Source organism: Magnolia sinica, chromosome 3, assembly GCF_029962835.1.
Source record: "Magnolia sinica isolate HGM2019 chromosome 3, MsV1, whole genome shotgun sequence".
Lineage (NCBI taxonomy): Eukaryota > Viridiplantae > Streptophyta > Magnoliopsida > Magnoliales > Magnoliaceae > Magnolia > Magnolia sinica.
This window is the reverse complement of record NC_080575.1, coordinates 46,448,700-46,464,317: the sequence shown is the minus strand read 5'-3', so window position 1 is coordinate 46,464,317 and position 15,618 is coordinate 46,448,700. Positions and strand designations below refer to the sequence as shown.

At 39.3% G+C, this 15,618-nt stretch overlaps 1 protein-coding gene across 1 annotated transcript in view; it reads left to right on the top strand.

Annotated features, from left to right (window-relative positions):
• Window positions 1–15,618, top strand: part of LOC131239891 (uncharacterized) — an 86,662-nt gene that overhangs the window by 57,298 nt on the left and 13,746 nt on the right. The window contains exons 9-10 of the mRNA XM_058237800.1: window positions 3,609–3,727; window positions 5,234–5,387. Of these exons, the coding sequence (XP_058093783.1) occupies window positions 3,609–3,727; window positions 5,234–5,387 (273 nt within the window). The remainder of the gene's footprint in view (window positions 1–3,608; window positions 3,728–5,233; window positions 5,388–15,618) is intronic.

The following is a 15,618-nucleotide window of genomic DNA, read 5'->3' as shown; positions in this document are numbered from 1 at the left end:
ATGGATAAGCATGCTTGGAAAAGACATGACACAATGACTATGCAAGAGGAATTTATGGAGAGAGAAGCTTATGAGGATATCAGTGTAGTAGTTTTGTATGAATCTACACCACTTATATCCATGGGCGATCTAGACCGGCCGCAAAAGAGCCCATGGGCATGGGCCTATGGATAGGTGGTGGTCTGTAGACCACATCCAGAAGATGTGGTTGACCAAAGGAGTAAGAGACCTGCACAAACTACTTTAGAAAACTGGTATAAGAAGAAGGATAGAAAAACCACGATTCAGTACATTGCAAAATAGTTGTACCAAGCTAGTTTTGCTTTTAACACCGTGCAAATGAAGAGTTTTAAAGTTATGGTGGAAACTATAGGTCAATTTGGACCTGACTTGAAATCCCCTTCCTATCATGCAGTGAGGGAGAGTTTCCTAAAAAAGAGGTGGGGTTTACTAAAAGCTTTATTTCTGAATACAAAGAAAGTTAGAAAATATATGGTTGTTCGTTAATGACCGATGGATGTACCGATAGATCCAGTCGGACACTGATAAACTTGTAAATTGTTCAATTGGGACTGTTTTTAAAGTCTGTGGATGCATCAGCCCATTCCTACATAGTCAATTATTTATTTAAATTATTAGATAGTGTAGTTGAATATGTGGGAGAGGAATATGTTGTCCAAGTTATCACGGATAACACAATTGGTTATGTAGCTGCCGGTCGCCAACTTATGGAGAAGAGGCGACATTTATTTTGACACCATGCGCGACACATTGTGTCGATTTAATGCTAGAAGATATAGGTAGGTTATATCTTAAAGTAATTGCTAAGGTTAGGAGAATCACGATTTTTATATACAGATATGCCCTTATTCTCAATCACATGAGAAACCACCTTGGGTGCAACTTGCTTCATCCAGTCGTGACCCGATTCGCAACAACTTAATTAACACTACAAAGATTACATTTAAAGAAAGCTGAACTTAGGTCCTTTGTAGTGTCGGCCGATTGGAATAATTGACTATGATCAAAGGAGGCCGAAGGGAATTTAATCCAACAAACCATTCTTTCTGATCACTTTTAGACTCAAGTGGTAAAGGCCTTAAAATCATTTGAACCTTTTGTTTGTTGTGATTGATGGATGGTGATGAAAAGCCACCCATGGGTTATATCTATGATGTGATGGAGAGGGTTAGAAACAAAATAATGAAACACTTCAACTATAAAGAACGCGATTACCAACCTATCCTAAACATTATAGATGCTAGATGGGGCAACCAAATGACATCCCCTTTCTATTCGGCTGCCTACATCCTTAATTCGGCCGTATTCTGTGTCTGCCGATAGGGCTGCAATAGCCACATTTCATATGGTCGGATTTCTAGACACTTTAGAAAGAATGGTTCCAGACAAAGAAGAACATGATAAAATATCTCGAGAGTTGGACTTCTACTTGAAGAGTACAGGGTTTGGTCAAGAGAGATTTTTATCAGGTGTAGAAGTATGAAATTGCCAAGTAATTATGCAATTTATTCTATGAAATTCTACAACTTACAATGTAAGAAGTCTAAGTGAGAAAGTATCTAACTTAAAACGTATTTGCATAGCTAATTGGTGATCTATGAATGGAGTTGACCCGACTAGGAGGGATTCAGTACTACAGAAGCTAGCCATGAGAATTCTCGGCTTACATATTCTTCGAGCGGTTGTGAGCACAACTAGAGTGCATTTGAGTCAGTGAGTTTTAGAAATTACAACTTAAAGTTCTATAATTTACTTATAGTGTCAAATTTCAATGCTAAATTGCTAATATTACATATTCTAAGTGTTAATGGCATACAAATTTACAAAAAAAAAAAAAAAAAAGAAAGAAAAAAAAAAGAAAAAAGAAATCGGCTTGAACAAAAGAAACTCAATGACCTAATCTTCGTCTAGTATAACTAGAAGCTGCGAGAAAGATTCCAGACTAGGTGAGAAAAGCCTGGATTCTATGATCCTATCAGCCTAGATGATTTGAAGGCAGATAGTGAGTGGCTTGTGGAGATAGATGATCCAGTCTTTGCCGGAGAGTTCCTTACATGGGCCCAAGTCGAAGACGCTGCTTATGGATTGGCACTTGATGAAGGTTCTCAATCTCAACGGCGGAGAAGAGTAGCTAGAGGGGTGAGCAGTAGCACGAGGCCTAAGCCTAGCAGTCAAGGAGAAGACAATGATGATATTGAGATTGAAGAAGTACAAGAAGATGCTCGACCATTAGATGTGGATGGGCAACTTGTGCGGATAGATAACGAAGAAAGAGAAGAAGATGAAGTGTACGTTGAAGAAACAGATGACTCTGATGATGACGACCATGATGGTGATGGTGGTGATGTGCCATAATGGGAGAGGGAACAATATATATAGTTATTAGATTAGTAGTTTCTACCATGTAGATTTTGTTTATTAATAAAGGTATTAAGTTTTTACTTTTTATTAATAAGTAGTTGTTAATTTTTAGTTATTAATAGCTTGGATAGTATAGGTAATATACTTAATAATATTCATAAATTGGTTTGAAAATTGATTGGAGTAGTGAAATCTTTATGATAAAAAAAATAGATTTTCCCAAAATTTTCATTTTTTATGATTTTATTTTTTTTAAAAAAACTATGCGGTCACATAAGCGATCACACCGTGTTGATCGCATACAATCGCTTAAGCGATTTGACAACATTGGTGCCATCTAATATAGTTCCAAGGTTGGTCTAAAGCCGTGTTGGGCTCGTCAGGCAGAGCAGGTTGCCCGACCCATTGCCACCCTTTCAGATATGGTTGTGATAGGATTAAGAGATATTTTTATCATTTTCAATATTTTGTTGAAATATCTGGTTAGGACTAGAAGTTAAGATGTGGAAGGTGTAGATGGATTCGGTTTAAGGGTTAGTGTGATGCTTGCTTTGCATTGACAATAACTAACCATCATATGCTAGTTATTTGTATCAAGAGTATAATATGGATATTATGCTTCTCTTTTGAATTCAATTTATGATGTATTTGACGATATAGAATTGAAGAAAATGATGAGATAGGCCAACAAACTACCAATCATAAACTAGTTGTGGTACGAAGATACTAGTATGTACATCTTGGTGCTCTTTGGATGCATTTTTTTTTAATGTGTTATGTGATATTGAATTGAGAAGTGATTTTTTTATTTTTATTTTTTTGGTTGAAAACGTATAAGTGGGGTCCATCTTTTGGTACTCCAAGCCATACATTTGGTCGGCTCCATCATGGGATGGGCCATGCCCCAATATCTACTGATCAGATTATCCTAGCCATCAAATTTGTAGCTTGCAAATGGATTGCCATAACATTTTAATTGGATGGTGTTGGATGATTATGATCATGTGGTGGAAAGATTTTTTGAGGCATCTCTGATCCACGATGGGGCCACCAAGTAAATGGTTTGAATCAACAAAAGATTGTGCCCCTTGCACAATCTGTTGGGTTGAGATTATTTGATTGAACACTACATATTCCTTTTTTATATTCATTTTCTATTTTCAGAATTATGAACTTATTCATCTCCATAACTAGTGTCCAATTTATTTGTAACTGCTTTTTTCCAGGTTGCTTTGCTAGACTATGGACAAGTTAAGCATCTCCCAGATGACCTAAGGCTCGGATATGCCAACCTCATTATGGCAATTGCTGATAACGACCCCATGAGGACAGTACAGAGCTACAAGTACTAAATTTATCCTAGTCACTTGGGTGATTAGCTTTATAAAATGCTTAGTGGCCATTGAGACCATTGTTTTAAATAGCGTATGCTACGTAGCGCGTAACTTATATGCTACGTAGCATAGCTTAGCTTTCACGTTATGTAGCTCATGAAAATAGCTTAAATCACGCATAGCCTGTGTTACATGTTAATTAGCATACACTACACGATATGTAGCGTTTGTTAAACGCTATGTAGCCTACACTACAAATTATTTTTACCATTTGTTATCTGTTGATTTTGATGTTGTCTTGATCGATGAGTGGATCGGATTGATTTTTCGTAGGAGGAGATCATTATGGTGTGGCCCACCTTTTTGACTGATGTGATATTCTAGAAATCTGACATGTTGGGCGAAAAAACAATGGCTGTTATTTATGATGCAACTGCTGTATCTGATCTTTTCTACTTACGAGTTACGAATAAAGAGTTCAGAGTAGCAAAGTTACTTGATACTCTGTATAGCATGGCACTTGATATGCAGGCACTACAAAGTTGTATACGTGATTGGCATACATCAACTCAAATTAAACCGACTAGATTATGAAATCCGCTTTCACCAAGTCACATTTCCAAAATCAGATTGGTGGAACAATCCTAACCCTTGATTTGTAGACACTTTTTTTTTTTGGTTGAAATAGACCATTGGATATATTTCATTTTTAACTATCAAATAAAATTTTGCCAATCTTATGGTCAAATAATCAAGTATGCGTGAATTTTGGTTCATGATGGTTGAATTCGATTACATGTATGCCACTCAATTCTGCGGTGCCTATGTATCATCCATCACATGAGTGAAGTATTGAAGTTTTTCTCGTTCGAGCATTTAGAAGTTACCAAAGAAACTACTTGAAATTTTCTGTAAAATAAATTTTAAGTAAATTAGAAATTGAAAATTGTTTTAAGTAATTAGGAACCAGAATTCTAATCCAGATTACCGTACTCAAGTTCTAACTGGTAATTATAAAATTTCAATTATGTTTTTCAATTCTTTCTACTGAAATTAGATATTTTATTAAGTTAAAAAAAATGATAACCAATTATTCACAAACCAACAAGATCTCCCAAACCCACCCTGGTTGGACGGTTCAGCATTTGGATTGGAAAACTCGTACAATTTGGGCAGGGTGTACTCAAATACTAGGTTTTGCTTGGACCACCCCATTTTTTTGGGTGGTCTTCGTCCAAGCCAGTCCAACTGATCAGGTTGGTCTGGGTTTTAAGAAATTGACCCATGCAATAGTTTTATGTCATGCACAGGTCAAGATGTGCTACCAGGTTGGCACGTGAAACTGATTGATTAGGTGTTTGTCAAGCAGTTCTTTTTATTAACTTTTTAACCTTAGAACACATTGTATGGCTAGTTCCTCTCATAATATTTGAACTGTCCTTTGAATTCATCATAGAATGTGATGGCTGTGTGTTTTGAACTGTCATTAGACCTAACTGAATTAACTCCATTTGTAGGGACCTCGGCATACAAACCTCGAGCACATGTGCAGATGAGCAAAACGAAATGATGAAATTGGCCCAAACGATGTTTGATACAAAGCTTCCTCCAGGGGTAACGATGATGACACCATTTGCAGAAGAATCTTCGATTAAAAAAGTTGCTGTTCAGGTATGCAGTGATTTACCATAATCCATATCATTGTTCTCTCAGATTACGAAGTTCATTATGTTATTGTTCAAGGTGTGTTGATTTTATATGAGCTACTCATGTTTTGTGCTAATCATAGCCCCTTGTTTATGGTTGGTAAGCACTTCATTAGTTATGGTTAAAAGACTTGGCATCTCGGGTGGATTCATTTGGTCCTGAGTTGAGTTGGGATTCGCCCGAGTTGGAGCGGAATCAGTTCAACTCGCTCAAGTCAGGTGTGACTTGGGTGGTGGGAGGGGGGTGATTCGTGGAATTGAAGCAGCTCGGGTCGTAATACGTCCAAGTCAACTTGGACAAGTCACATCAGACTTGTCCTAGTCGTAAAACCACGACGTTAGGATATCAGTTTGTTCATGATATCTCGTAGAAGTGTTTGATTGTGGAAAGTAACCACTACAACGGCAACATATAACATTGCAGTGTATGAGTTAACTCACACAATTTATGAATGGGAGTGTGGCTTTATAACCATGGTTCAAAATATCGTCGGACTTGGTATCATCTGCTTTGTATTGGTTTGGTGGGAATTGATCTGAAATGGAACGCTGGTACAACATAAATGGGTGACTTGCACTTTGTTGTGTCATACTCGTTCTAACTCGGATGATGCACCGGCTCAACAAGAGTCAACTAGGTACAACCTAAATGGGATGAGTCACACAGTGCAACTCGTCTGACACTTACAAAAGCAAGGGTGGGGTTTTCAAAACCCAATTTCACCCATCTTTCCTTCGTTTCAAAGGTTGGTGGAGCAAAATTGTGATTTAGGAGATTTGTGATGGCCTTCGTTTCAAAGGAAACACATCCCAATCTCTAAAATCATGAACTTTAAGTTACGTAGTAAGAGCCCGTTTTGGTTTTCTCTGAAGAAAGGTGTATTTTGATGTTTTCATAGTCTTTAGTGGTTGTTTTAAGATCAAATCCTTCTTCAAATCATTGCCATGGGTTTGGAAATAGACCTGTGGATTGATGATATATATATTAAATTCAAAAAGTTCGGAAAAAACATTTTTATTCCTTTTCATTTGCTGTTTTTTAATCCTTTTATCCTACTATGTTATGATCATAATTTTCACATAGATTTTACCTAACACGTGTTTTTTTAGTAGTATTACATTATGAGCTTAAATGTGTTTTTGTTTTTTTAAATTTCTTTTTCTTTTATCTTGCAATGAAGCATGTCATTTACATACATTATTCTTACAATATGGTAGTGCTAGATCTCATTATATCATCATCTAAGCCTTATCCCAATTAATTAGGGTTGGGCACATGAATCTTGTTCCGCCATTCCACTCTATCAAGGGCCATACCTTCAGTTAGACCATCGGGCCATACCTTCAGTTAGACCATAGTGTTAGATCTATGTTCTTTTTTAAAAGTTGGTTTCCATCTTAAAAAAAATATATTCTGAAAGACACATTTATTATCATTTTTAATAATTGATTCTCTATTATGTTTTGAATTGATAAATTTGTTATTAGTTTCATTTTTATGACAGTGTAACTTGCCACGTGAGAACTCGAGGAGTTTTAGATGTTTGAAAAATGTAGCCACGTGCTGCAAAATGGAAGTTCATCCAATTCATCCAATATTTATAGTTTCAGTAGTGGGGCTAATGTAGGGGCATTTTCACACTAGGCTCGAGTAGGGTGGCTTGTGGGATGCAGGGGCACATTGGGGTGGGCGGCCCATGTGAGGCGGGCCCCACCCGTGTGAGGCGAGTGACTCATGTTAAGCAGAACTCATGTGAAGTGGGGCCTACGAGGGGGGTTTGGCCGAGGTCCTAACCCATGGGATGTGGGGCTTGGGCTAATGAGATGAAGGGATTGATTCACCATGCTCTATTAGTTTGAGCTTTTAGAGCAAGTGGTTAATTATCCTGCATTAAAGGCTTATTTGATATTGAGGCTTATCTAATACCTTGTTCATTTTTGTTTCTCAATGTCAAAATTTTTCATGCAATTAGCCTCTATGGTATCATGTGACACCATCTTAAATAATGGTTGGAGGCTGCTGGAATGTCCTGAAGTTATAGTGGTTAACAATAGTAAATGGGTACTCATGCAAAATTATCATACAGAGAAGGATGGGGTGTAATGAGATGTCTTTTCCATGCTATTCAAAATAATTACATTATGGTCATAACGGCCGTTACGTAATGAAAATGGCGGTGCCTGTTACGTGATATGGGACCGAAACACCCACAGACCATAATGGGCTGGTAATGGCCTTTATGAGCCCGTAACGGGCTGATACAGGGTTGTGATTGGCACAAGCCCTTAATGGGCTAGTATTAGAGCTATACACGAGTCGAACCGAGTTGAGCATGACACAGCTTGACTCGGCACATCCACTAGCTAACCCTAGCTCAAACTCGGCTCGGCTCGGCTCGGTACGGTCAGTAGCTTAGGCTAGTTCGAGCCGGGTTCGTGCCTGTGCTCCATTTTCTCAAACACATGACATGCACCTTCAATCTCTCACAGTTTGCAAAACAACAGCAACAGTTTACAGGTATTTCATCAAACACTTGGTAAACTGCATCAAAATCAAGATTCAAGGGTAGTTTTATCATGTAATGTTTGTTCTTTTGGTAGTGATTTTTTTCATATTAATACCTTCCTCGCCACCGGCCGATCCCACGGAGAATGTATCCACCCGAAACAACACTTCGTTGAGTTATTTCATTAAACACTTGGTGAGCAAAATCAATATCAAAATAACCGAGTCACCGAACTAGTTCGATCTGAGTTCGATTCAAGCTCAGCCAAGCTTGAACTCGGCTTGGCTTGAACTCAGTTTCGAACCGAGTCGAATTGAGCTTTTTCGAGTCGAGTCGAGTGAGTTAACCGAGCTAACTCGGTTCGTGTACAACTCTAGCTAGTATAGGACCAATATATTGTTTCTTTTCAAAAAATTTCCAATTATAGGCTCGTAATGGTCGTTATGGCAGTCGTTACGGTCATTAAGGCTTGTATCGTAATGCCCATAAGGTTGACCTTTACGACTGTTGTTACCTTATTGAATACCTTGGTCTTTTTCCTAATGAACCCCAATTGTTGTAGTATATTGAAATTGAGAGGTTCTCTCATTCAATATTTTGAATGTCTGACTCTATCTAGAAAATCATAGCAGCGTTTCCTCAAATATAGCCTAGCCTGATGATCCCATATTCTTTAGCAATGGACCTTGTAAACTCAAGAATCCGGAGAATGTTTTTCTATATTTCTTCAACCCAAAGGTGGGTTTAAATAACCACTCTACAAGACTATACAAGGAAGCTTATTTAGAGCTTCTCTATACATAGTATATTACAACTAATAACCCATACACAATCCCATATACACAATATTCTCACACCCCCTCTCAAATTGATGTGGGATAATGAATCAACATCACTTTGCCACAAAGAATCCTTTGATGGGATGAGGTCATAGTTTTGGTGAATAAATCAGCAAGTTGTAGTTCTGATGTCACATGAGGAAGAGAAATGATTCCAGCTGTGTATTTTTCTCTCACAAAGTGGCGGTCAACTTCAATGTGTTTAGTGCGCTCATGAAATACTGGATTGGAAGCTAACTGAATCGCACTGAGATTGTCAGCATATAATGGAGTCGGCAAAGACAAATGAATCCTAAGATCTGTCAACAATCCCCGGAACCAAGTAATTTCACTACATGCCTCTACCATTGCACGATATTCAACTTCTGTGCTGAATCTAGATGCCGTGGTTTGCTTCTTACACTTCCAACTAACCAATGATTGTCCCAAGAAAACACAATAGCTAGTGGTGGACCGTCGTGAAATGGGACAACTTGCCTAGTTTGCATCAGAGTAAGCAGATAATTGTAGATCATGCGATGATGAAAAGAGAAGTGCCTGATTGAGGGTAACTCAAAGGTATTGAATAATGCGATGAACTGCTGTCATATGCAATGTGCAAGGTGCCTTGACAAATTGGCTAACAACATGAACTGCATATGAGATATTAGGATGAGACATAGTGAGATAGACTAATCTCCCCACCAGTTGTCTATAGGATGTAACATCTGAGAGAAGGTCTCCATCATCTTTCCCATGCTTGACATTTAATTCTAGAGGAGTCTCACGGGTCTTGTTATCTGTAAGGTTTGCTTGCTTAATCAAATCACAAGTATACTTCAGTTGACTCATGAGATAACCTTTTGTATTACGAGAGATTTCAAGATCCAAAAAATATGTTAACGGCCCCATATCCTTCATATGAAACGAGTAGTGAAGTAAAGATTTGAGATTGGCAATTCCTTAAGCATCACTTCCTGTGATGAGAATATCATCAACATAGACCAATAAAGCAACAAGACCTGAATAAGACTTGAGAATAAACAATGATGAGTCATATTGGCTTTGAGAATAGCCCGCTGTGGTTAACACTCCATGGAAATTTTCAAACCATGCTCTTGGTGCTTGTTTGAGTCCATATAAAGATTTAGATAGCTTGCAAACTAAGTGTGGATCCTTGGACTTATAACCGGAAGGTTGCTTCAAGTAAACTTCTTCTTTGAGATTCCCATGGAGGAAAGCATTCTTGACATTGAGTTGACTGAGTTGCCAACCTTTAGAAGAACTTATAACGATCAAGGAACGGACCGTTTTCATTTTTCCCATTGGAGCAAATGTCTCATCATAATCAACTCCATACTCTTGTTTATAGCCCCTGGCCACTAGTCGAGCTTTGTATCAATCTAAGCTCCCATCAGATTTTAATTTTACAGTATATACCCATTTGTTGCCGATCACTTGCTTCCCCTTAGGTAACGGAACTAGCGTCTAAGTAGCATTCTCCTTGAGTGCCTGAATCTCATCATCCATGGCCTTTACCCAACACGGTTGTGTATATACCTAAGAATAAGAAGTAGGTACAACCAAAGAATCTAATCTAGAAAACAAAGCATGATGAGAGGCAAAAAGATTTAATCGACAGGGAGGAACAGATGACGGCTGGAACGACGTAATTGGATCGTAGTGGAAAGTGGGACAGTTACCTGCGTTGTAGGAGAAGAGGACACCTGATCGGAAGCAGGAGCAGATGAGGGAGAGGATCCAAGAGAGATAGGCTTCACATGGCGTTGGTAGACCTGCAAAGGAGGAGTGGGAGGAGGTAGAGAATGATTTTCTTCAAATGATGACATGATAAATGGAAGATGGAACAACGGTAATTGAAGGAGATGTATGGACAACTTTATAGTATAGTAAATTTTCAAAAAATGTGACGTGTCTAGACACACGAACACAATGAGCACATGGATCATAACAACGATACCCTTTCTGATGCTCCCCATATCCAAGAAATACACATTTAGCTGCCCTGGGACCGAGTTTATCCTGTTCCCGTTTTGGAAGATGAATAAAAGCAATGCATCCAAACACTCTTAACCGACTATAATCTGGATCTTTATCATGAAGGAAGAACGTGGGAGTTTTCCGGTTGGCCAATACACTGGAAGGTAATCGATTGATCAGATACACGACTGTTGATTTTGCTTCAGCCCAAAGAAATTTTGGAACACGTGCATATTTCATGATGGTAGTTGATACCTCAGTAATGTGCCGATTCTTTCGTTCTGCTAATCCATTCTACTTCGGTGTGTGAGGACACGTTCGCTAATGTATAGTACCATTTGAACTTAGAAAAGTCTCAAATTCGGAAGACATTCTCCCCCAGAGTCAGACCATAGAATTTTAATTTTCTTTGCAAATTGGGTCTCCACATATGAGGAAAATTGTCTGTAACATGAGAATGCTTCAGACTTGTGCTTCATGAAATAAATCCAAGTATGCCTAGAAAAGTCATCCACAAAAATAATGTAATACAATGAACCACCAGGAGCCATGATGGGAGATGGACCCCAAACATCAGTATGAATGAGATCAAACAGATTCTGAGTACAAGAGTTGCTCAATGAAAATGACAATGCAGTAGATTTACACACTTTGCAACTAACACAGTTCATATCAATGGAAATGGAACTAATATTGATTTCATCATTTAAAAGACCAGATCTAAATAAGAAAAGCATATTTTTAGAATTTGGATGTCTTAAACGACTATGCCAAAGTTTCCAACATTTATTAGCAAAAGAAATATCATGAGAAGATGGAAGAAAGAAACAACACGATGAGACAACTCTGGGATCGAACTCCAAAGTTAATAACCTTCCGCTCTTATGGCCCTTCCCAACCAGTTTGTTTCCAAATCCTGTATGAAATAACCAGACCGAGAAAACAAAACCAAACAGTTATTTTCTACTAGTTGAGCAACCGAAATCAAGTTAGCGGATAATTTAGGAAGATAAAACACTTTACGAAGGAGGAAATTACGAGATGATGAAGGTGAGACTTTCAAGGACCCGATATGAGAGATAGGTAAATGGTTCCCATCCGCAGTGTAGATGGAACCCATTCCTTTATAGGGGACACAATCAGTTAGACAAGAAGGGTTACCAGTCTATGGTTAGATGCCCCTGAGTCAATATTCCAAAGATTTAGAGGATCAATATTACCTATCGAACCTAAAGAACCCATCGCTTGAAGGATTTGCTGAATTTGTTCTGGGGAAAGTAGAGTAGGTTGCACTGATGAGGCCATAGATGAAGAGTCAGACTTCTCAGCAGAGGGAGCCAGAAATGCACGTCCACGTCGCTAGTAGTGAGGAGATAGGGGAGGGCGAGTCGGCCAATTGGCTATATCATGTCCTTCTTGTTTGCAGTAGTGACAAAACCGAGTACTTGGTCCAGAGGGTTTCAGATTTGCTTTCTTGTTGGGACAACGAATAGCCACATGACCAAATCCATTACATTCAAAACATTTAACTTTCGACATGTCTCGTGACTTTCCTAAATAATTGTGAGTAATGAAGGCAACATCAGGAACAACCTCGCTCATGGAAGCAAGGGTTTTCAAACGTCTCTTTTGCCATGAAATCAGATAGAGCTGCCTCAAGAGATGGAAGTTGAGGCCGGTTCATCAGAGCGGCTTGGGTTGGTTCAAACTTTAGACGGAGTTTATACAAAAATTGCATCAATTTACTTGTGTCGCGAAGTATCTTTACTGTTTCTACCACCGCAGCGGGGATAACTGGATCCATAAGTTAAATCTCATGCCAAGGGAGGTAAGTTTAGAATAGAAATCTTGTATACTCAGAGCTCCTTGTTCTAATTTTGACAGCTCATACTCTACTTGATAGCGACAGGCATGATTTGATTGTTGATAACACAAGTAAGCCCATATTTCGGATGCAGTCTCGAATGACGTGAGGTTAATTGCAATGTTGCTCTCAACACTATTAAGGATCCAAGTGACCACCTTCGAATTATTTGTGGTCCACAATAGGAGTTCCTTTTCATCTTTTGGTTTGCCCATAGAACCATCTACATAGCCGTAGAGCTCTTTCTTGCTAAAAAAATGCTTGAATTGAAATTGCCACAAGGAAAAATTTTTCCCATCCAACCGAACATGGATAGTTTTGATCTTATCGGAGGGATTCATAGATGCCATAAGAAAGAAAAACCACGAAGAAGAAATGTACCACTGATTTCTGGGTGAGCAGGACCGGATCTGACGAGCAGAGGTAGGGCCGTTGTCGTCGATGGAGAATAATTGACTTGATGGGTTCAACAGATCTCACATCAATGGATCTAGATGTGAAGACAGAGGCACTGTTTGAAATATCGGTATTGCACAATGTATCACACCCTTGGGATACAGATATGTATCAGTTATCGCACGGGATATATCGTTTGTATCGCATAGTTTATCACACTTTTTGGGAAACATGGGGAAGCATTGGGAAAATGGTTGAATTTTTTAACGAAACTTTGGGGATTGTTAAAAAGGTCTAATACACACTTTTAAATCATAACATCTTAAAAAAAAGATGCACATAATAAATTTCCTTTGTATAGGGTCCTAAGCTATGCGATGTTTAACTGAACTAATGCAACTATATTTAAATTGAATGCATGATATTTATAAATATATTAGTCATGTATGAAAACACAACCAATTCATTGAAAAGGAACAAAAGAACTAAATAAGTAAAATTTGAGAAATATACATATCAATGATGGGGACTAGTTGTGGTCTAAACCCACATAAAGTTGTGCGGTGGCTCGTAATCATCATCTCCATCTCGACGGGGCTGGGCATAGTACTGCTACTCCACAAATTGACAATATTGTGCCCAGGTCATAGTAGAGTGGTACCAGCCAAGATACTCCCTGACATAACGCTGGTACTCATCCTCTCCGAACTGAATCAATATGCCCATCCGTGGGTACTGCGTAATCGTCACAGTCTGTAACTGATATGGATCTGGGAATGACACATATGAAGCTCCTTCGTATCCATATTGTTGGCCGTATCCATATTGTTGGCAATATCCATACTGCTGCTCATATCCCTGCCCATATGCAGAAGTCAACTCCTGACCGTGGTTGAAAAATGATGTGCCGTAACTGTTGGAGTCACTCGTCACATCCACTAGGTCCATATCCATGTCCATACTGCGGCACAGAACTCGAGCTACTTTCCTGTGTTTGTGATCCAGATTCATGTTGTGGCTTGTAACTCGAGCTCTCCCCCCTCGTTCGTGATCCAAATCTAGAACCACCTCGCCTACCACGAACGCTTGTGTCCCTCATGCATTTTGCCAACAGCTCCTCAAAATCTGAAAGTTCATGGTCTGTTTTTTCTGCAGTAGCTTTTGACGCGTGTATGTCTTATTGTAAACAAGACGGGGTTGTGGTTCTCCTGGATGAGAACCATGGTCAGGGTCCTGTGTGGAATAATCGAAATTCGCTTCCCCGGTAAAAGGGCTAAGAGGCCTCTTATCTTGACTCCCACCCGCGTCACCACCATCATCATGATGGTGATCATCATCATCATCCTTACTGTCATTAGAGTCATCGTCACCCTTATCGCCGCCATCATCATCACCGGACTCATTTCCCGCATCACTCTTTAACTCAGTCTCGGTGTCAGACAATGTTTCCTCGCCACGTGTCCCGCGTGATAGTGACTGCTGCGGGCTGCCCTCCGGACTCCTCATCAATAGGTCGAATGCCTTATCAGGAGACCTCTGCTGCTCCACATGTTTGTCAACATCAATCCCTTGTGTCTTTGCTTTTGCAGCAATATGTGGCTCTGGTCGCCCATCCGAGGTATCGAAGTCATCCGACCTAACCCACTGGTAAACTGGGTCATCCTCCGCATCCTCAGCATATGCATGTTGTCCGACCGTCATCAAGTCCAGTGGGTCTTCCTGTGCTTTTCTTCTTCCTTCCGAGCGGAGCAACCTTTCTCGTAACTTCATATTGTAGTGACAATACACTAGCTTTTGAAGCCTCTAATACCCTATTTTATTACGTTTATTTGTATTTATGAGGGAGAATGTACTCCAATTCCTTTCACAGGGTGACGAGGACACTGTCTGTGCAAGCACACGGATAACCAATCGCTGTAAAACCTCACAGTCAGTCCCATACATGGACCACCATTCGCCTGCATATCATAAGATTCTTTCATTATCCTAGATTTTTCAAAATAATAAAAAATTTAAGTTTACTACAGTGACTCACATGCCATCATGGCATTCCTTGACTTCACCGCAGGGTGACACCCAAACATTCCAACCGCGTCGCGGAATTTAATAATTTGTTGATGGCGTATAGCAACCAGAATAAGTATTTAATGATTGAGATGAAGATAAGGAGAATGTAAGTGTGGAACATATTTACCTCACTACCAAAGGTGCCTTTCCCTGGACAGTCGGGGAATAAGTGATCGTACACCTCATGTACAACCCTCTTTAATGAATTATCTTCAAAGAGGTTCCGACTGTAGTGGTATTTGGGATTCAGGAAATACGTTGAAAACCAATATATACACATTAGTACAACCCTCGTTTATTATTGCGTATGGAAAAAAAATCTATATAGGTACTTACCAGCCTGATGTAGTGGGTGAGAAAGCGTCCTTTCCCAACGGTCGTCTATTATTGCATGAACTCACTTATATGCATTGGGAGCTTTAACCATGATCGCCTCTTTCATCAGCTGTATAGACGGATACAGCGACCCCATCGACGGATTTGTCTCATTGTCCAGCATCTTCAACACCACATAAATGGGCTCTAGAATACCCCACCACGCAC